Below are 23,633 nucleotides of genomic sequence, written 5' to 3'. Positions count from 1 at the left end.
TTATTACCTCTCACTTAAAAAAAAAAAAATCCCCACCTTACATTCATCCATCCTTTCAGCACACCCACAGGATTAAATAAAACATAAGTAAGATGAATAGTCTAAGTAACATAGAAATCCTGTCATTTCCAGCCCTTTCCCACTCCCACCTGCTTTAAATAATAGGTACATGGAGTAAAGTAGACTGGGGATGAAGAATTTTTGTTAAGATAAATTCACTTGAGAATCATAGTTAAAATTTATGAAACTACTCTTAATATTTCTCACCTAGAAAGTCAAGTAAAAGAATTAACTTAAAATCTAGAAGAAAAATTTAAAGGCAGAAATCATGAAGGAAAAGAGCAGAAGAATGTAATACTAAGAAAAATACTTGAAATGACTCTAACATAAGATGCTTCAAATTTAAAAAATTTAAGAGTAAAGAATTTTCAAAAAAGAAAAAAAAAGCTCCACAATTCAAAGGTAAAATGGTCAAATCATATAGTCAAATCACAGAAAATCAAGTACAACTGGTTAATATCATAAAAAAGACATTCAACCTTCTTGAACATCAGGGAAGGTAAAATGAAGCAACAATGAACTATTCCCTTTATACCCTACTGGCAAAAAGTGTAAAAATGACACAGATTGTCATATACTGGTTTCCACAGAGCTATAAAACATGTCCATCAGCAATTTGGAAAAATCTATTAAAAAACCCAAACCCAAAAGAACATTCCCTTAATCTAACAAGTCCATTTCTTAGGATCCATCCCAAAGAAAAAAAAGCACCCCAATTTAAAGGTATATGAATAGGAATGTTTATTAAGAAATTGTTTGTAGTGCCTATCAATAGGAAACAATGTAAAAACCTGCCAAAATGGAAAATGGTTAAATAAATCATAGGACATTTATAAGATGGATACTGTATACATATATAATATGTATATATTAGTATGATATGCATATAACTTGATGTTAAAAAAAAACTGGTCAACCAGTTATATATGTGTGTATATGTGCACAATTACAGAAGTATGGATACAGTATGTAAGGATACTCCAGACTGTTCATCCCGAGATGAAGAAGAATAAAGATGGAGGGAGGCAGGATACAGAAAATAAAAAAATTTAAATGTGTCTAACATATAGGAGATGGACTTATTTATATAAAACTCTGCGTGTATGTGTATAAAACTTTCCAACATTCATCCTTCCTTTTAGCATACCCACAGGATTCAATAAAAAATATATTTATAGATCCTTTTCTAGTTTGTAAGCATGATGAGAGGGTGTTCACACTCTTATGGGACATGTGCCTCCTTTACACCACCCTGTTATAACCTTGGCACATTACCCATCTGACATGATAAAAAAAATACATAAATACACACATATGTGTATACACACACACAGACATATAAAAACTGAATAAAATGTTTTCAAAGTAATCTTGCTACAAAAATATTGGTTCAAACATGGCCTATTCATGCAAGTTATATTATAGACCAGTTCTTAGAAGCAGACAGACATGGGGTTGAATTCTAGCTTTGGGACTGGTCAGCTGTGTGACACTGGGCAAGCTATTTATATTCTCAAGGCTTTAGTTTCTTATTTGTAAAACTGAGATAATAACGATACCTACTTCAAAAGGTAAATGAGATAATGCATGTAAAATTCTTCATAGTACTTGGCACTGTGCTCAATAAATATTAGCTATTACTACTGGCCATAGAATATATATTAATCAATTTATTTCTGGATCTAATATAAGCCCTAAAGGTAGAATGAGGATCTCAGAAATATTATATGTTGTTTTTATATATTTATCTTCTGGTACTTTCCGTAGCTAAAATTTCTCAGGTTTTTCATCTAGAACTTGTTAATTTTAGATCACCAAAAAATGAGACCACAGCAGCAAAGCAAATCTAGTAGAGAAAACAGTTAAAATTAGTTCTTTAGGAACACTGGGAACATAGCAAGTAAAAAAACTATTTACATTTTAAAGTTTTTGGACTACTTCAAAATTTAGTGTTTGTAATAAGCCACTTAACTCACCATGTTGTCATATAAATTGAGGGATTATTTTACATAAGCAATGTTTTATTTGATTTTCACATTTAACCTTAGAAAAACAGAGTATGTGCAATATTAACTTAAAACAAGCACCTAATATCTCTGATAGACTAGATTTTCCATATTCAATATATTGATGAATTAGAAAATAAATATAAGAAAATATACTGAAATGACAAATGAAAAGCAAATTTAGAATCCAAAAGACAGTAAATTTCTCAATGAGAGGAACTCTGCCTCATTTACCTTTGAGGTCTTAGCAGTAGTTACAACATTTAGTAAGCATTTACTGAGGGTTGGAACTGAGGAGCTTATAAAGGAAATGAAGCCTGAACTTCATTTATAATACATCAGGAAAATATCTGTAGATAACTTGCCACAAATATTAGAACATATATTTGAGTATAAGACACAGCTGGTCAGTGAAAGTATGGATGACATCATGTGAATTCTAAATTGAAAATACTACATGGTAAGACAGAAAAGTAGGACAGCTCTATACTTACACTACATTTAGTGGTAAGGTATGGCTGCATAGTCATGGCGTGTTTAACCATGAGCTGAGGTCTTATCTTGCTGAATAAGAACAAAGTGGTTATGCAAGCTACCAATCTTCCAGAATTCACACCTTTATTGTCAGAGTCTGGAAAAACAGAAATAAGATACTAAAATATGACAAGGCAGTGGAAATTATATAATTATTTAAGTTAGTCAATATCACCCCCTGAACTGATTTAATACATGCTTCAATAAAAGATTAGCATTTCTTATGATACTAGACTTCCTACATTTTTTCTTTTATTATACATATTACATATATTAAGAATACAAGACAAAGAGGCTGTGCTACGGAAGGCAAATTTTACACTAAGGGGTATAGGGTTGAAGTTAATAAGTAGAATAGAAGCTAAGTTTAGGGATGGGGTTTTGGGAATAAACATGGTGTTGCTGGTATCTAAAAAGGATGAAAGTAAGTAAGGGAAAGTTAGCAAAGGGGGACAAAAACAAATTAGCTCTGGTGATACTGTGTTTGAGGGTACTGGGAAAAGAGAGATGCTACCATGGTAGAAGAATGTTAAAAGACTGGCATGACAAATTAAGAAGCTGGACCAGCGCTACCTCAGAAAAGTAAACTATGCTCCAGTGGGAGGAAAATGCTGCTAGTTAGGAGATACAGTGGTTCTCAGGAGGCAAATTAGTTTTTAGAAGAGATTAGCAATTTTTCAACACTGACAACAGTATCACCCTTAAAATCTAGGATAGGCTAAAATAGGGGAAACAGAACTAGGAGATAAAAAGAAAAAGAGGTACACATGGAAAATGAAAAAAAAATTAAAGAAAATAAACTGCATATAAAATATAAAGGATAGCAACAATTTCCTTAGGTGCCGTAATGGTACCTCTATAAGGCTCCCAATTCTGGAGAATGACCAAGGCTGACTATTGTTCCTCATCACTGTATATTAGGATATGGGAAGTAATGTTAGTCTTGGGTGCTTTAAGCAATAGATTATCAATTACTTTTATAGTTTTATATAATTATTTATAAACTTCAAATCTGTGACTGGTAAATAATGTAATAGATAATATAAAATATTAAGTATTTAAGGAATTTGTCAACTTAAAAAATATTAGCCGTTTTATCTAGCTCCAGATTAAACACATTTTATATAACAATTATAAATGATATTAGGAATGTACTACAAATCTTTTAAAAACATTTTTATCATAGTTAAAACAATTTCATTTTTGAGAGAAAATTCTATATCATTTAAAAGATATCTAGCAGTTTTTGGATGAGTGCAACTAGCTAAATCCGTATTAGCACCTGGACTTTGATGTCTGTTCAACATAACATTTAAAATTATGCTACTGAAAGATGTAGAAGAGATGAGACCTATGCTTTTATTATACTGCTCTAGATAATCTTAGTCAACCTAAACAATACAATCTAGGATGCAACATCAAACAAAAAAACCCCCTTCATTTAAAAGTGTCATTAATTATTAGGCTAAGTAGAACCAGAAGCAAAATTGAGAAATGTGCCCAAAGTATTTTAAAATATCTTATAAAATCAACTTAATTACCAATATATAAAATGTCTTACCAGCTAGAGATTCCTCATATTTAAGAATGTGCTCAACTAGGTTATCAACAAGTTGAGTACAAGCTTTCTTCACAGGTTTATATGAGGAATCCTCTTCGGACTTCAACAACTATATATGTATATATATAAAAAAAAAAATCCCGGTATAATTATTCATTAGGCAATAGTAATATAAATGCATTAAATGTGTCCATAAAAAGCTTTCAGTTTGTCATTAACAATTAATATGGAAAATGCAAATAAATAAAAAATATATAGCAAATGTTTTAAAATATCTTATAAACCAGTAATTTATAAATACTTTCAAACAATGTTAGTATGAAGTATTTTAACTGCTGTATGTAGGACCTGAGAGAAATGAGAAAGGTAACCTTCCTTAATGCTCAGTGCTAGTTGGATTATTTTAAAGAATTTCTATTCTTCCTTATTTCAAGGCCTTTGATAGCTCAAAAAAGTATGTTAATTACATTTTTTTTTTAAAGATTTTATTTATTTATTTGACAGACAGAGATCACAAGTAGGCAGAGAGAGAGAGAGAGAGAGGAGGAGGAGGCAGGCTTCCCGCTGAGTGGAGAGCTGGATGCGGGGCTCGATCCCAGGACTCTGGGATCATGACCTGAGCCGAAGGCAGAGGCTTTAACCCACTGAGCCACCCAGGCGCCCCTGTTAATTACATTTTTAATATAATTATAACTTCATCTGAATTGCACCTTCAATTTTTTAAATTACAAAACATAAGGCTAGATTTCTTTTTTGTATTATCCTTTGCCAAATTATTAATAAACAATGTAAGAAAAGTATTAGGAATGAGGAGATGAGAAAAGATCAGTCTAACTATACCAATTCAAACTTTTATAATCATAGGTCAGTTGTAAAGTCATCTTTGGTATATTTTTGTTAATACTACTAGCTAATACAGCTCTGGAGATATTAAGGAAGTTGAAATGTGTATTTGATTTTCATGAAGAGTTCCAGTGCTGTCCAATGTAACTTCCTGCAATGATGGAAATATTCTTTATCTGTGCTGTCCAATATGGTTGCCACAAGACATGTGCAGCTACTAAACATGTGAAATGTTGCTAGCATGACCGAAGAATTAAAATCAAATAAAAACAAAAATTCAAATTAAGTTAAAAAAAAAACCCAAAAACACATGTGGCTAGTTTGGGATAGCTCAAGTTTAAACTTTCGCTACAAGATGCACAAATGATTAAAACAACTGACAGCAATCAGTATAACATAACATGTATGTTGCCCACATCCGCTTCAATTTAAAGAAATAAATCAAAGAAAATTTCAATTTTCAGTTTCAACTCTGTACAGCAAACTCTACTTGTCCTGATCCACAACTCGATTCTTTAAGCAGCTACTAAAATCACATGCTAGTCTTTTCCAGGAAGGAGCAGAAAACAATCCTCTCTTCCTTATTTTCTCTTTTTCCTTTCCAAGAGATTAAGTATACACAAAAGTATAAATCCTATATTTTGGTTCATGACACACCATCAACACTACCATGTGCCTCTTTAACTTACTTATAAAAATACTGTACTATGAACCCAACTCAAGAACAAGAATATTTCCATGGACTTTTATTTTCCCAATGTGCTCCTTCCCTTATTCCATCTTCTGTGTCACTTCAAGGTAACCATTATCAGGAATTTTCTAATTTCTTTGCTTAAAAAAATCGTGTAAGCTGTATACTGTTTATAGTTTTGCCTGATTTTCAACTTTCTAAAACGTATCATGCTAGATGTTGGCTTCTGGGACTTGCCTTGTTCACTCAGCATTATGTCCCCAACTGTAATCCAGGTTGTTGCAAATGACTATATTTTATTCATTTTAACTGATAAGCAACAGGCTACTGTGTTAATACTGCTATTAGTTTAGATATACTGCAATTAATTTAGATAGAATTAGATATTTTTAATGGCATAATGAAAATTCTTTTGTCTCCTTGAACACATATGCAAGACTTTCTTGGGTATATACCTTTAAGTGGAAATACTAGGTCACAGATTATATAATTGTTCAACTTTATGAAATAATGCTGTATTTTTTCAAATTGGTGCAGTATTTTCTCAATTAATAGTTTAAGAGATACTGTTTAATTCATCTCTTTTCCATCATTTGTTATCATCTGACTTCTCAATTTCCACTAATCAAATGAATGTAAAACATAGTTTTGATTTATAATTTCCATATTATTAATGAAGTTGAACGCTGTATAGGCCATATGTGCTATTTCTTGAATGAAATGCCTATTCATGCCTTTTACTTATTTTCCTACTGGGACTCTTGCCTTATGTCAGTTTATAGAAGAGGAGTTCTTTACATATTCTTAATAATGATCCTTTTTTCCATGTTACATGTGTGTCAAACATCATTTCCCAGTTTGTGACTTGTGTTTTTGCTTTAAGATATCTTTCGATTCAAAAATGTACTTCCTTTCAACACTGAAATTTATCAATCTTTTAAGGTTAATGGCTTTGGAACTTGTTTAAGAAATATTTCCCTACAGAAAGGTCGAAAATATATTTACATATATTATCTTCTAAAGGTTTTAAAGATTTTCTTTATATGGAGGTGATTACTAAGTTGGAAGTAAGAATCAATTTTTTTTTTTTTTTTAAGATTTACTTATTTGAGAGAGATAAAGAGAGCACGTATGTGGGTGCTGGAGTGGTGGGAGGGCAGAGGGAGAGGGAGAAAGAATCTCAAGCAGTCTCCCCACTGACCACGGAGGCTGACGTGGGGCTTGATCTCATTACCCTGAGATCATGACCTGAGCAGAAACCAAGAGTTGGACACCTAGCCAAATGAGCCACTGAGGGGCCCCAGAGTAGGAAGCAAATCTTAAAAAAGGAAAAAAGAAAAAAGAAAAGAAAAATTCCTTTTCAATAGCCAATCGTTTCAGCCCCATTTACTAAGAACTCTGTTCTTTCCTCATCCTGCAGTGCCACTTCTATTTTAAAAGTATATCCTAAATACCTGGAGGCTTATTTTTGGGCTCTCCATCTTGTTCTATTGGTCTATTTAGTACCACACTATCTACTAGATCTTTAAAATAAGTCCTATATTTGGTAAGGCAAGTCAGTTCTCCTGCATTTTAAAAATGACAATTATTTTTAGTTCTCTGCTTTTCCACATACATTTTATAATCATCTCAACATATCTGATGACTGTATTTTTTCTTCTTTTATTTAAAAAAAATTTTTTTTAAAGACTTTACTTATTTATTTGACGGAGAGAGACTGCAAGTAGGCAGAGAGGCAGGTAGAGAGAGATGGGGGAGAAGCAGGCTCCCGCAGAGCAGACAGCCCGATGCGGGACTCGATCTCAGGTCCCTGAGATCATGATCTGAGCTGAAGGCAGAGGCTTAACCCACTGAGCCACCCAGGCACCCTCTTCTTTTATTTTTAAGCAGGCTCCATACCCAGCATGAAGCTGAACTCAAGACCCTGAGATCAAAAGTACATGCTCTACCAATTGAACCAGCCAGGTGCCTCTTGCCGATTATTTTTTATTTTGATGAGATCTCTGAACTTATTCCCATTTTGCATGATTTTCATTTTAGGTTTATAGTTATTTTGTTCGAATTTGTTCCTACTTAATTAGAAGTTATCATTCAAAGTTATTAAATTTTATCAAAATTTTTTCCTGTGCTTCCTGGAGTGATTACTTATTTCTTCTTCTTTGGTGTTAAATCATACACACACACCGAAATTAAACCAGCCCTATGCTTATATATGCATAAGCGCATGTATATACATATACATATGTATACATACACATACACATACATCTTTATCCATCTTATTTTTGATGTATTTCAAAGTAAACTGTAAACAGTATACTTTCTTCCCCTTTGAGATAAAATTTACACAAAATCAAATGTTCAAATCTTCAGTGTTCATTTCCTCAGTTTTGTTAAGTGCATTCACCATTAGAACTCAAACTCCTATCAAGATACAGAACAGTGATCTGCATCTGTAGCTCATATCAGAATCATCTGGAGAGACTATAAAATATAGAATGGGGGCCCACCCTCAGAGTTACTGGGGTAAAGCCTTAGAATTCGTGTATGTAACAAGTTGCAGGTACTCTCAGTAACTTTAACTCTTAGAACCACTGGTATAGAATATTACCATCATCCTTGAAAGTTCCCTCACGTTACTTCCCAGTCAATCCCTGACCCCCTGCAATCATTCTTCTGAGTCTTTCCAATACAGATTAATTTTGCTTCTCCTAGAACTTCATATAAATCAAAACATGTACTCTTCTGTGTAGGGCTTCCTTCATTCTGCATAATGTTTTCATTATTCACCTAAGTCGTACATATCAACAGTTTGTTCCTTTATGATGTGGAATACTATGAAACTGTGTGGATATAACAGTCTTTTTACCCACTCACTGGCTGAAGGAGAAATAGTATTTGATTATAAACAAAACAAATTGCTCCTTCAACACTTTACTTAGAAATCTCCTTAGCTAAATATCCAATTTCATGCTTGAAGTTCTACCTTTCATAAAACACCAGAACAAGAACACAACTCAGCCAAGTGCTTTGCCCCTTTGTAACAAAGACTGCTTTTTCTGCTGTCCAATAGCATGTTTCTCAGTTCCGTCTGAGACCCCATCAGAATGGCCTTTACTGTCAGTATTTCTATCAACATTCTGTATTTGAATGTAAGTATTCTCTAAGAAGACAAAAGCTTTCTCTACAGCTTCTTTTCTCACACTGAGCCCTCACAAGAACTGCCTTTCAAGGTCCCTCGAAATATCAGCTTTTTCTAGTATAGCACATCAAAACTCTTCTAGTCTCTACATATTACCCAGCTCCAAAGCCACTTCCACATTATTTGTTTTCAGCTGTATCCTACTTTTTGGTACCAATTTCTGTCTTTGCTTGGGCTGCTATAATAAATACCATAGACTAGGTGGCTTAAATAGAGATTTATTTCTCATAGTTCTGGAAGCTGGGAAATCTGAGACCAAGGTGCCAGCATCTTCTGGTAAAGATTCTTTTCCTAGCTTGCAGATGATGGTCTTTTTGTTATATCCTTATGTGGCAGAGAACAGAGAGATCATCTCTCTGTGTTTCTTCTTAGAAGAGCATTAATCTGATTCACAAGGGCTCCACCCTCATGATCTAATCATCCCCCCAAAGCCCCACCTCCTAGTATCACACTAGGGATTAGGCTTCAACATATGAATTTTGGTGACACACACATTCTGTCATTCTCTGAGGAATCCTCTTGATTCCTTAAGTATGGAAGGAGTCCCATACTCTATGGAAAACATACTGTTAATTCTTTACCTAACCTTCCCCAAAGGGACCTATGGTCTTTTATCAGGTTAACTGTACATTGGAGAAAAGGGAATTGATCAGGCCTTTTAGGGATTATTAGATGTTGGTTCCGAACTGGCACTAATTCCAGGAGACCCTAAAGGCTGCTGTGGCCCATAAGTCAGAGTAGGGGTGGGGTTTGGAGGTCAGGTGGTCAATGGAGGTATAACTCTGGTCTGTTTCACACTGAGTCCAGTGGGTCCCCAAATACACCCTGAGATTATTTCCTAGTACAAAAATGCAAAATTGGAATAGATATACTCAGCAGCTGACAGAATCCTCACGTTGGTTCTCTGATCCATGCAGTGAGGGCTATTATGGTGGGAAGGCCAAGTGGGAGCCACGAGGAATGCTTCTACCCAGGAAAATAGTACACTGAAAGCAATACTACACTACTGGAGGGGCTGTCAAGATTAGTATCATCAGAGACTTGAAGGATGCAGAGATGGTAATTCATACCACCTTCTCATTCAACTTACTTATTTGGCCTGTGCAGTAGACAGATGGATCTTGGAGAATGACAGTGGATTAGCATAAGCTTAACCATGTGGTGACTTCAACTCCAGCTACTGTACCAGATAAGGTATTACTCGAGCGAATTAATACATTCCCTGGTTGCCTGGTACCTTCTGGCAGATGTCTTTTTCTCCATCCCTGTCAAAGTCCTACCAGAAGCAGTTTGCTGTCAGCAGGCAAGGCCAGCTGATTACCTCTTCCTTTAATAAGATTATCACACTGGTTCATTACATTGATGGTATGATGCTGACTGTACCTAGTGAGCAAAAAGTAGCAACCACTCTAGACTTACTGGTAAGACTTGTGTGTGTCAAAAGGTGGGGAAATACATCCAACAAAAATTCAGGGGTCTTCTACTTCAGTGAAATTACTAGTGTCTTAGTGGTGTGGGGTATGTCGAGATATCCCTTCTAAAGTAAAGGATAAACTGTTCCATCTGGCCTTTCCTATATATAACCAAAAAGAGAGGCACAATGCCTAGTGGGCTTTTGATTTTAGAGGCAACAAATTCTTTTTCTGAATGTATTACTCTCGCTCATTTGCTGAGTGACCCGAGATGCTGCCTGTGCTGGAGTAGGGCTTAGAAGAGAAGAAGGCTGTGCACAAGATCCAGGCTGCTGGGCAAGCTGCTTGCACCATGGGTCAGATGATCCAAAGGTGTCTGAAGTGTCAGCAGCAGGTAGGGATTCTGTCTGGAGCCTTTGGAAGGATCCCATAGAGGGACTGCATGCAGTACAAACCCTTAGGATTTTGGAGCAAAGCCTTGTCGTTCTCTGCGGATAACTACTCTCCTTTTTAAAGAGAGCTCCTGGTCTGCTACTGGGGCTTAGTAGATACTGAATGCCTAGCTATGGGTCACCACACTACCATGCAATCTGAGTTACCTGTGATGAACTGGGTGTTACCTGACCCCCCCAACCCCCAAGATATAAAGCTGGGTATGCACAGCAGCAGTCATCATCAAATTTAAGTGGTATAGATGTGACTGGGTGAGAGCAGCCCAAATGCCTATGGTTCTCATTCCTGCTATATGGTCTCTCTTCCAGCCTGTACCTATGGACTCATGGGGAGTTCCCTACTATCATCCCCTATGATCAACCAGCAGAGGAGAGGAAGACTTCGGCCTGGTTTACAATTGGGTCTGCACAGTATACAGGACCATTGCAAAGAAGACATTTGTAGCACTATAGCTCCTGACTGGAACATCCCTGAAGGACAGTGGTGAAGGGAAATTCTTCCACTAGGCAGAACTTTTGAGCAGTGCGTTCACTTTGGCTGTTCACTTTGTTTGGAAGAAGGAACGACCAGAAATGTGATTATGTATTACACTGATTCATGGGCTGTGGCCAACAGTTTGACTAAATGGCTAGGGGCTTGGAAGGAAGAGGATTAGAAAGCTGGGGACAAGGAAATTTAGAAAATAGGCATGTGGATAGACATCTCCGATTGGGCAAAAAACATGAGGATACTTGTATCTCACATGAATGTTCACCAAAAGATGACCTCAGTAGAGGAAGAATTAAATAATCAAGTGGATAGGAAGACTCATTTTGTAGGTATCTTCTTGGAGGATATCAGCCTCTTTCCCAACTACCCTTATTGCTCAATGGGCTGATGAACAAACTGTCCATGGTGGCAGGGATGGAGGTTATACATGGGCTCAGTGACCCAGACTTCTATTCATGAAGGCCAGTGTGGCTATGGCCACTGCTGAATGACTAATCTCCCAGCAGCAGAGACCAACACCGAGTCCCTGACATAGAACCACTCCCTGGGTGAAGAGTCAGCTATCTCGTGGGCAGGTTGATTACACAGGACCATTTTCTTAATATTCTTACTGGAACAGACCCTCTGGATACAGACTTGCCTTCCCTGCATGCAGTGCTTCTGCCAAAACTACCACCTGTAGATTTATAGAATGCCTTATTTACTGTCATGGTATTCTACAGAATTACTTTTGATCAATGAATCCAAGTGGCTTGATAGAACATGGAATGGACTTTTGAAGGGTTACATATAGCACCAGATAGGTGGCAATATCCTGCACGGCTGGGGCAAGATCTCCAGAAGGCTCTATATGCTCTGAATCAGTATCTAGTATTTGGTGCTGTTGAGCCCACAACCAGAATTCACAATCCAGAAATTTGCAAGGGGTGGAAATGGGAGTGGCATCACTCACTATTACCTCTAGCAACCTGCTAGCAAAATTTTTACTTCTGGTAACTTTATGCTTTGCTGACCTAGAGGTCTTAGTTCCAGAAGGAGCTCCCACCTGGATATACAACTATCCCACTGAACTGAAAGTTAAGATGATGACCCAACTACTTTGGGCTCCTTGTGCCTCTAAATCAACAGGCAAAGAAGGGAATTAGGGTACTGGCTGGAGTGACTGATCCTGACTACCAGAGAGAGACTGGAATTCTGCTCCACAATGGAGATAAGGAAGAGTATGTCTGGAACATAGGAGATCCCTTATGGCAACTTTTAGTATTACCATCTCCTGTGATTAAGGTCAATGTAAAACTGTATCAACCCAAGCCAGGCAGGACTACTAGTGGTGAAGACCCTTCAAGAATGAAGTTATGAGTCATTCCACCATGAACCAAGACCAGCTAAGGTCCTTGTTGAAGGCAAAGGGGAATGGATAGTGGGCAGAAGAAGGCAGCCATGACCACATTACAAGATATAGAAGAAAAAAAAAATGTTGCCATGAGCATTTTCTACTTATTTTGTTATGAACACATTAGTGTGTGTGTGTGTGTGTGTGTGTGTGTGTATGTGTGTGTGTATGTAGGGAGGGATGGTAAGAGGGAGAAGGAGGGAAAGAGGAAAGAGCAAATAATTTTTTCCCCTCTTATTCCCTTACCATAGAACACAAGATGTATTGACTTCATATCATAGTATATTTAAGTTATGGGATATCAAAGAGAAGAGTAACTATCACTCAAGGGCTTCATTTTTTTCTCCTGGGAAAGAGATTAGTGCATTTTTGGTTGTATGCAGGATAGCTGTATCATGTTAGGTGGAACTATGACCTTGTTATTGTTTTTGGAAATGAAGTATGTTTTGTTCTTTTTTAAAGATTTTATTTATTTATTTGATAGAGATCACAGGTAGGCAGAGAGGAGGCAGGCAGAGAGAGAGAGGGGGGAATCAGGCTCCCTGCTGAGCAGAGAGCCTGATGCGGGGCTCAATCCCAGGACCCTGAGATCATGACCTGAGCCAAAGGGCAGAGGCATAACCCACTGAGCCACCCAGGTGCCCCTGAAGTATGGTTTAAAGAGATATATATATGTGCCAAGTTGACAAAGTGGATTTGTAATGGTTAATTTTATATGTCAGCTTGACTGGGTCACAGAATACCCAGTTATTCGGCTAAATATTACTTCTGGGTATTGGGGAGGATGTTTCTGGATGAGATTCACATTTGAAATGGTGGACTGAGTAAAGCAGATTATCCTCTCTAATTTGGGTGGGTATCACAGAAGCCACTGAGGGCCTGAAAAGAACAAAAGGTGGAAGAAGGAAGAAACTGACTATTCTGTCTGAGCTGGGACATCAGGTTTCTCTTGTACTCCAACTGGGATTTATACCATCGTGTACCCTGGTTCAGATCTTCAGACAAAGACTAAACTACACCAGTAGCTTCTCTGGACTTCTAGCTTACAGACAGCAGATTTGGGGATTTAAGAGGCACCACAACTCCATGAGCCAATTCCTTATAATAGATCCTTTTCTCTCTCCTCTCAGTATCCCATTGGTTCTGCTACTCTGGAGAACCCTAGGTACATGTCCCTTCCATATCAATCCCTGGTCCCCTGCAACCACTCTTCTGAATTTTTCCAATACAGACTAGTTTCTGACTCTCTTAGAATTTTATAAAAATGGAATCAGAATATGTACTCTACTGTGTAAGTCTTCTTAACTCTTTGTAATGTTTTTATTATTCATCTAAGTTGCTCTATGTTTCAGTAGTCTCCTCCTTTAAGATGTGGGGTACTATTAAATTACACGAGTACATTAATTTTCCTGTTCATTCATTGGTTGATAAAGTATTTGACTGTAAACTTCAAGGAGATCTTGTTTTAGAGTACTAGGCCAGGAACATATGAAATATATGTTATTCAAGTTTTTTTCACTGTCTGCATTTTCTTTTTTTAAAAATAATTTTAAAGATTTTATTCATTTATTTGAGAGAGAGTGAGCAGGCACACTCAAGAGAGAGCACATGTCGGGGAGGGGCAGAATAGAGGGAGTAGTAGACTCCCACGTAAGCATGGAGCGCAACAGACGTGGGGTTTGATCCCAGGACCCTGGGATCATTTACTTGAGCCCAAGGCAGATGCTTAACCAACCGAGCCACTCAAGGACCCCACCTGTATTTTCTTATAAACTAAAAAAGGACCAAAAGCAATGAAAATGAGTGGCACTAAAAAAAAAAAAATCAATTCAATTTTTGTGTACTTATCATAGGGATTTAAACTAATTAGACTACTTTATAGAAATTAAAAAATACAAGGACTTTCATGATAGAGATTTTTCTTTCATGCGCTACTGAAAAATGGCAAAAAAACTATGAATTCATTAAAAGTTACAAAACTATGAATTCATTAAAGGTTATGAAGGCAATGAATCTGCATACATTTAAAGTGTGTGTGTATATACTAACAAATTATTTATTTTGACAGTTTGATGCATGTCTGAATTTGAAGCTACAGTACTATAAGTTTCCCTAAAAGATGACTACATGCCATATGTTGAGAATCACAGATCCATAGGAAACACACTCAACACAAAAATAATAAAAATGAGAAGTAATGGAAACTGGATGGAGTAGAGTGTATATGAGCTCAAGTGGAAATAGCTGAAGTGTGCTAATCCTTTTTTCTTAAGATTTTATTTATTTGAGAGAGAGAGAGAGAGAGAGAGAGAGCACGCACAGCAGGGGGAGGAGAATGAGAAGCAGGCTCCTCACTGAGCAGGGAGCCTGATATGGGGCTCAATCCCAGGACACTGGGATCATGACCCAAGACGAAGGCAGACACTTAACCAACTGAGCAATCCAGGCACCCAAAGTGTTGGGAATTTTTTTAAAAAAATTTTTAATTAAAAAAAAATTTTTTTAATTTTTTAATTAAAAAAATTTTTAATTTAATTAATTTTTTTTTCTTTTTTTAAAAAAACTCTACCCTCAGTGTGGGCTCAAACTCACAATTCCAAGATCCAGAGCTGTATGCTCTACCGACTAAGCCAGCCTGGTGCACCCACGTGCACTTATTATTTTGACTCAAGAATTTCCAATGATTCTGGCAGTCTATTCTCTAGATCCTTCCTAAGCTCTCTTAAAAGTTATGCATACATGTTGTTGTAACTGCTAAGAGTGGTTATGTCTCTTTAAATGCATCTATATTAATTTTTTAAAAAGATTTTATTTATTTATTTGACAGACAGAGATCACAAGTAGGCAGAGAGGCAGGTGGTGGGGGGTGGGGAAAGTAGGTTCCTGCTGAGCAGAGAGCCTGATGTGGGGCTCGATCCAAGGACCCTGAGATAATGACCTGAGCGGAAGGCAGAGGCTTTAACCAACTGAGGTTCCACCCAGGTCCCCCTATAATAAATATTTTTAAGCTTTATTTCTTTCAGTAAATTAAATTCTGTTAATCTAATGATGTATCATGAAGTCACAGTGTCACTGATAAACTATTGTCAGAAACTAAAGTAAAATACACAATGGGAAAAAAGGACTGAATGAACAAGTAGCCAAAGAGGACTAGAAAGTAAAGATATAAGAACATAGAATTTACTGCTAAGAGATTACAAATCTAGTCATCTCCTTTCTGCTTCTAACTTGCCAATAATACATATGGATATTATCTTAGATCCTTTTTTGTAATACTAAATGACAGTTCTGATAGCTACAATTAATTCTTACTTACTGTAATTATCAGATGAAACATGCAGTTGTAGAGCCTTTTTGAAATTATTATGTCCCATCTGGGATGACTGACATAAATACAAGTAAGACGGTCACAATGAATTGTAACATAGAGCTAATTATTGGACTTAGGAGGGAAATGACACCAAATATATTATGTAAACTTATGAAATAAAAGATAATATGTAGAAGATGATTTAGGAAGAGAACCTAAGATATTATAGACTGAAGAACATATGAAATACCATGAAGATGTTTAAAAAAGGCATCTTAAAAATTTTTTTTTAAAAGCAACGTATTACTGCACACCATCAGATGGCTGAAGTTAAAAAGAATGACAAAACCAAGTATTGGTGAGAATGTAGAACAACTGGAACATTGCTGGTAGAAATTCAAAATGGTTCAGCCATTTTGGAAAAAGTCTGGCCGTTTCTCTTTCACCACATGACCCAGCAATCACATTTATATGAATTTACCCAAGAAAAATAAAAACACTCATCCACACAAACACTTGCACACAAATATTCATGGCAGCATTATTCAGAAAAGTCTAAGCTGGAAACACAAATCCGTAAATTTGTGAGTTCATTAAGAAATTTCCATAAGTATGTACTACTGATAATTGTCAGCAATAAAAATGAATAAAATATTAATATACCAGCAATATTGCTAATTAAAAGAAGTCAAACACAAAAAACCTACATGCTGTATGATCCACTGATATGAAATCCTACAAAAGGTCTAACTTTAGCAACAAAAAGTAGACTGGTTGTTTCTCGGGACCAAGGAAAGAGTACCAACTATAAAGAGATCTTGATTGTGCTTCAAGAAAACAATTCTGGTTGACTGTTAAAAATATTGCTAAACATACAATAGTAGACAGAAGTAAACGGACTTAACTAGACAGGAGCTTGTTGATATAATCAAACAGAAAAAATGTATTTCAAGAAGGGCTTTTAATGAGTGCCTGGATGGCTCAGTCGGTTGAGCGTGTGACTCTTGATTTTGGTGCAGGTCACCATCTCAGGGTTGTGAGATGGAGCCCACAATGGAGCCTGCTTAAGATTCTCTTTCTCCCACTCCATTTGGCCCTCCACCCCCTTAGAAAAAAAGAAGATGGACTTTTAGTAATATATCTTTAGTGAGCTATAGATAAAAAGAAACGCGGGGCACCTGGGTGGCTCACTGGGTTAAGCCTCTGCCTTCAGCTCAGGTCATGATCTCAAAGTCCTGGGATCGGGCCCCACATCTGGCTCTCTGCCCAGCAGGGAGCCTGCTTCCCCCTCGCTCTCTGCCTGCCTCTCTGCCTACTTGTGATCTCTCGCTCTCTGTCAAATAAATAAATAAAATCTTAAAAAAAAAAAAAAAAAAGAAATGCAAAGCAATCTTATAAACTGTATTCAGTGTTTTTGTTAATATAGGAGGACAAAGGAAGTAAATTATGTTCCTTTCCTTGGGAACCAAGACTTTTAGCCTAAAGGAAAGAATAAAACCAAAGAAAAATACAAAATTTGAATAAAACAATCAATATTAATTCTTGATTTATTTTTGCCTTTCTAAAAAATACATATTTTTTAGCCCTATCCTCTGGAAAAGGCCCAAAGCTATAATAACCTATTAGCAAAGAACATCTGCAGCATCTAAATTCTTCTCTGCAAAGGGAATTAGGGCTCTTTGGAAAAATGGCTGATTTTAGGTTTGGGACAGAAAATGTACAAGTTGAGTCTAGGGCATCTTGTAGAGGCCAAAAAGTGATCAGGTTACACAAGAGTAATAAGGTTATATCAAAAGTATAAAAGACCAACCTGAAGGGACTACCACTGGCCAAAGATGGGACAATCTGAACTTCAAAAAAAAATTATGATTAGAACATTTAAAATACAAAGACAGGGCAGTTGGGTGGCTCAGTTGGTTAAGTGTCTGACTTGATTTCGGTTCAGGTCATGATCTCATGGCTATGTGATTGAGCCCTGTAACAGGCTGATGCTGGGCATTGACCCTGGTAAGGGTTCTCTATCTCCCTCTCCTTCTGCCCCTTCCCCTGCTGAAAATATAAATAAAATAAAATATAAAGACATACAAATCTATTCATTCATGCTGACATTAAAAAAAATGAACAAACTCGTTATAATAGGTGCACCAGGTTGACAACATCTAAACTGAAAGTGGGATAAACAAACATTATGTGCCTCCTGATGTGATCACTAACATTCAGCATCATCCTGGTCTCCTACTCCCAAAATTGAACTTCAATATTACTAAGGAACTAGATCTAAGAGTTTACAGAAAAAAATATGGTGAATAGAGGAATAACTTAAATGACACCAGAAGGAAAAGATCTATGAAATCTAGAATGTGGGACATTCTATAGGAAAACATATGTGACATGAAAAAATAGAGGGGTAAGGGGTTGACTATCATAGATTAAGAGAAGACACTTAAAAGCCTTATCAACCAAAGCAACTGCAAACCAAATATACAAATACATTTTTGAGACAATCAGGGAAACATGAACATTGAATAGGTATTAGATATTAGGGAAAACTTATTAATATTTATTTTTATATAGATGATAATGATATTCTGGTTATTTTTTAAAAGTAATTTCTGTTAAAGAAATTCTTTAGACACTAAAATGTTTATGGTGAAATGATATAAAGTATGGGGTTTGCTTTAAAAGTACTACAGCCAAGAAAAAATAATTAAAAAAAAAATATAAGTGAAGGATTAGAGTAAAATAAGATTGGGAAAATGCTGATAACTTTGAAGCTGGGTGATGAGTAGTTCTAACTATTTAAAATTTCTGAAATAAAAAAATTCATAGGGAGATAAACATTTTTATGAATGAAATTTTTAAGAACAACTGTAGTTTAATTCTGCACTATTATAGGAAATTCTACGCATTTTATAACATCAAAAATGTAAATATATATTTAATGCAATCTGTAAATCTGTAGATTTCATGTCTAACATATAAATTAAAGGGATAAGAAAAAAATAATGATCTGGAAGGCAGAGAAGACAGAATTTCAATTACTGATTTAGAAAACTTACTTACAACAGGCATTGAATAATTTATTAAATAGGGATATTAACCAGCACATTCAACCTAATATACTGAAATAAATGTTCTCCCTCAAAAGAAAAATTCTTAAAAAATAACTGAAAAGATTCTTTTAAATCATAAAGCTTATAAAGAACTAACCTTCTATTAAATTTCATGTTATTTGTTATCAGGAGTCAAAATAACACTCACGTTTTGAAGGAGTTGCTCAAACCAGTCATATCCAGTATCTCTGCATGCTGCAACCTAAGCGGGAAAATATGGTGAAACTATCAAAATTAGAAATTTACTTAAAAATCTGAAAAACAAAAACCAAAACCAAATCTTTGCTATGTTTTAGCTTGTACTTGTATTAATGTCTCAATGTTCTCATTTAAAAATTAGTTTTAAAGTAAACTATTCTTTTAGTAGACCAGTAATTTACCAATGCTAAACAATTTTATTTTAAAAACACTTTGGGAGATATTCCAGAAATTAGTTTAATGTATTGAAATGAAGGTATTAGAGGAAAGGTGGATGGGAAGATGCGTGAAATAGGTGAGGGGGATTAAGGAGAGCATTTGTTGTGATGAACACTGGATGATGTATGGAAGTGCTGAATCAGTATATTGTACACCTGAAATTCATATTACACTGTATGTTAACTAACTAAAGTTAAAAAAAACTTTAAAAAATATAGGATATTACATTTTGAATAATAACTTCAATTAGTCAGAAAAATCTGTAAGATTTAAAATACAAATAGAAATGTTTGTTTATTATTTTCCTTCTAGATAGAAGATATAAAGACACGAGTGAAACAAAGATGAACTTGTAAATGATAATACAAAATGTATGCTCAAAACAAAAAGTACTTTGGGTCGAAAAGGTTTGGAGCTTGTGCGTATAATTAAACATAATGAGACTCATCTGGACTCATGTTTTCTGAAAAAGCACTATCCCGTTTTAGGCTGCTATCCCTGGGCTACTGTTACCTCTTCATCCACTTTTCCTTCTTCCCCCTCTGTTTTCAACCAGTGGAGGAATACAGCGAATTGCGGTATTCGTGCTTAAGTGAATGAATGCCAAGAAGTGATTATGTGGAAATACCAACCTCATCTTCTTTGCATCCCCTGAGTATCTCCAGAAGTGTAAAGGGAAGCTCGGCTGACCCTGAACAATGCAGGGTTTAGGGATGCTGACCCCTTGCACACAGGAAAATCTACGTATAACTTTAATTTCCCCCAAACCTAACTTTTAAAAGCCTACTGCTGACCAGAAGCCTTATCAATAACAAACAGGTGATTAACACATATGTTGTATGATATATGTATCATATACTCTTACAGTAATGGAGTAAGCTAGAGGAGAGAAAATGGTAGTAAAAAAAATCCTAACGAACAGAAAATACAACTTATAGTACTATATTGTATTTACTGAAATAAATCCGTGTATAAGTGGACCTGTGCAGCTAAAGGGTCAACCATAGTATTAAATGTCAAGATTAACCAAACATTTCATCATTGTCTCTCTTCGTAAGAGGGGGTAGGCCTAAACTAGGTTTGCAACCACAGAGACCACACCTTTGTTCCAGTTCTTACCACATCAGTGATGTTTAAAATTTTCCTTGTCATTGCTTCTTTGTCATTGTGCGGAGTTGGAGTAAACCAGAGTTTTTGGAATGTTTCATTTACTAATTTCTAGAAGAAAGAAAATTTCAAACTACACAACTAAAACAAACAGCAAAATTATCAATCCCAAATTCTTATTAAAACCCAAAACAAAGTTGGGGCACCTGGCTGGCTCAGTCAGTACAGCATACAATTCCTGATCTCTGGGTCATGAGTTCAAGCCCCGTAGTGTGAAAAGAATTTATTAAAACAAAACAAACAAAAAAAACCCATCCCAAAGATATAAATAACTAATCAAAACATAAACTACCAGGAATTTTTGCCATGAATTTCTCAGTTTAGAAACATTCATCAATTAATTTCTTAAATTTATAATCTTTTACAATTGGTAAAAATTTTAAATAGGTGATATTATGCCTACCCTACGAAATCTGCATAGTATACACTCAAATGTTTTTGATCAAACTAAAAACTATTTTTACTACTTTTGGGGAAAAGTTGTTAAAAACAAACACAAGAACAAATACAGGGGACAATAATATACAAATAAATTAATGAATAAGAATGAACTTTCAAAGAAGTATTTAATTTAGAAAACCAAATACATACTATTTGAAAATTAATTTGATAATAAACTTCCTGCATATAATGTAATCACTATGATGACATTAAATATTATAATTCAATTGATTGAGAAAGATCAGATTTTATTTACATAAGATCTAGAAATAAAAACATAAGAAAGTATGTCTTTTTTGAATTTATAATCTAAAAATGTTGATTCACTTATAAAGGTTTTAGAAGTCATATTTTACATATATATCAACAAAATTTAGATACAATGAACACTTAAATTACTTAAAACACAAATGAAAAAATTTTAAAGTAGTCACCATTTCATCTTACCTTAATGCCCTCTTCATCATTGACTCTGCGAATCATTTTTACACACATTTCCGTAATTTTTGGAAATGTTGGCTGTTCAATACAGATGTCTCTTAGAATCTTTATTACCCTTTTCCTGACACTGATACCAGTATCCTAAGAACAGAAAGGTATTTTTAAATATCAGAAAAATCAAGATGCTTGATGTATGAAATGTGATAAAATAAAATTAAAAAATAAACACTATCAGGCAGTCTATTGACTACTAACATGATAAAGATGGTCTATATATTTCCTCCCTCTATGCTTTCTTACTAATGTTACTATAAATATGGGTTATTATATTGTTTTACTTTTAAAATATGAAATCCAAGACATAAAAAAATATTAAACAGCACTGAACACAAGACTAGAACACAAGCTCACCAAAATTAAGTGGAATAATAAACATGAAGCTTTTAGAATAGTGGCACTTAAACAGCATATGAAGTATTTTTTTTTTAATATGAAGTATTTTTAACAGAAGTGTTAAACCTAAATCCAATTGAACCACTGTCCCTATCATCTTATAGTTAATAAGAAATACAAGAAACAAAAGAACAAATTAAATAAAACCATGAGGATAACAAGACTGACCCTGGTCTTTTTAAGTGAGTCACTGTCATGGGGGCAGTGTATAAAAAAGAGAATACTCTAAATCTTAAAACATGATCACCAAATGCAAAGTATGCTCTTTGGCTGGATTCTGTTAAAAAAAAAAAAAAAAGCTAGAAAATAAGTTTTGTCCACCAGTTTTTAGGACTATTGGAGAATCTGAATATAAACTGGTTATTAGATGATATTTACAGACCGTTAATCTGGTTGGATGAGACAGTAGTTTTTGTTTATAAGAGCAATACCCACATTTTTTTTGGACAGGTAGGCTGAAGTATCCACAGAAGAAGTAGACAAATGTTTTATTTTATTTAAACTAATTTAGCAAAAAATACAGATGAAATGTGCTACATACTTGAGTGTTCACTGCACTATTACTCTTAAGTTCACAAATTTCCATAATTAAAGAGTTTTAAAAAGAAATAAAAAGCATTGGACACTTAATGTACAAAATTATTTCCATTATGCAGTCTGACAACCATGAAAATATTTTGGGATATACTACTTTGGTAGGTGTTGTCAGTTCATTAGCTTTGAGAATCTTATTGATTGTGCCTTTCTTTCTTGAAAAGACTAATTAACTAAAAGGAAAAAATTTCTTCCACTTCTCCTTAAATTCTTTGTTTCAATCAAGATTTTAAGCTAGCGGAAGCTGAAATTATCTTGAACTCCCAGTCACATAATATTCTGATAGCAAACTAAAGGTAGATAAACTCTTATCACTGTGGGGAATACCCAATCCTGTGCCTGATAGACTTCTGTTGAGTTAACAGAAGTCAGTATGCCTGCAGTGGGTGATGTGGAAATTCCACAGATATTCTGTAATGCCAATGTTTCCTGTTTCTTTTTATTTTCCAAGAAAAAGGCTTCAGAGCCAGAGAATTCCATGACATACAAGAAAAGACGATCTTAGGATAGCATTTCTTAAGTTTGTTCTTAAGACTCAAATGGCTTTCTCACTTCATTTTATCTAAAACTTGTCATAATTCAGCTTTAAGGAAACAGGCAGATATATACAAAGGATCCAAAAATATCGTCAGATACCAAAATTCTGCACTTACCTCTCAATGAAATAGTTCCTCCTGTTCATGTACATACATACAACTTTATTCTAGATTCCTGTCCAAAATATTTATGCCATTGTAGTTCCTATCATTTACTTAATGTAAACTTGCACCATTAAAAGGCAGTAGTAACTGAAAAAAGGAGTCCAATTTTCGACAATGATTTGTTTTACTGTATCAAGCAGTAAACATGTTCTTCTTCAGTTCTTTGTTTGGGTCTGGGGATCAGTGGGCCTGAAATCTGTGTCTCCTGCCCTTATTGGCACTCTGTCCAATCATTAGGACTTTTAGCTCTCAGCTCAAGGTAAGGTAGGAACGGAGGACCTTTTTTCTGCTTTCTAAATCTGGGAGACTGGAGATTAGAATTTGCTGCTGTCCAGCCACTCCTTTCCGGATT

The 23,633-nt window shown here is 35.2% G+C and overlaps 1 protein-coding gene and 1 non-coding gene across 7 annotated transcripts in view; one reads left to right on the top strand and one right to left on the bottom strand.

The window, feature by feature from the left end:
* Positions 1-23,633, bottom strand: part of NIPBL (NIPBL cohesin loading factor) — a 198,427-nt gene that overhangs the window by 18,734 nt on the left and 156,060 nt on the right. For all 6 annotated transcript variants that reach the window (XM_032851342.1, XM_032851344.1, XM_032851343.1 and 3 more), the window contains 5 exons: positions 21,540-21,674; positions 20,604-20,702; positions 19,216-19,269; positions 4,162-4,270; positions 2,561-2,697 (listed from right to left, as the gene is read on the bottom strand). In XM_032851342.1, the coding sequence (XP_032707233.1) occupies positions 2,561-2,697; positions 4,162-4,270; positions 19,216-19,269; positions 20,604-20,702; positions 21,540-21,674 (534 nt within the window). The remainder of the gene's footprint in view (positions 1-2,560; positions 2,698-4,161; positions 4,271-19,215; positions 19,270-20,603; positions 20,703-21,539; positions 21,675-23,633) is intronic.
* On the top strand, positions 1,239-1,345 carry LOC116864475. Its single transcript, XR_004382029.1, has one exon. It is a non-coding gene; the product is annotated as a small nucleolar RNA U13 (small nucleolar RNA).

This window comes from Lontra canadensis, unplaced genomic scaffold, assembly GCF_010015895.1.
Source record: "Lontra canadensis isolate GAN:19392208 unplaced genomic scaffold, GSC_riverotter_1.0 scaffold5, whole genome shotgun sequence".
NCBI classification, from domain to species: domain Eukaryota; kingdom Metazoa; phylum Chordata; class Mammalia; order Carnivora; family Mustelidae; genus Lontra; species Lontra canadensis.
Note: the sequence above shows the minus strand (reverse complement) of the source record. Positions and strands in the feature narration are given on the sequence as shown.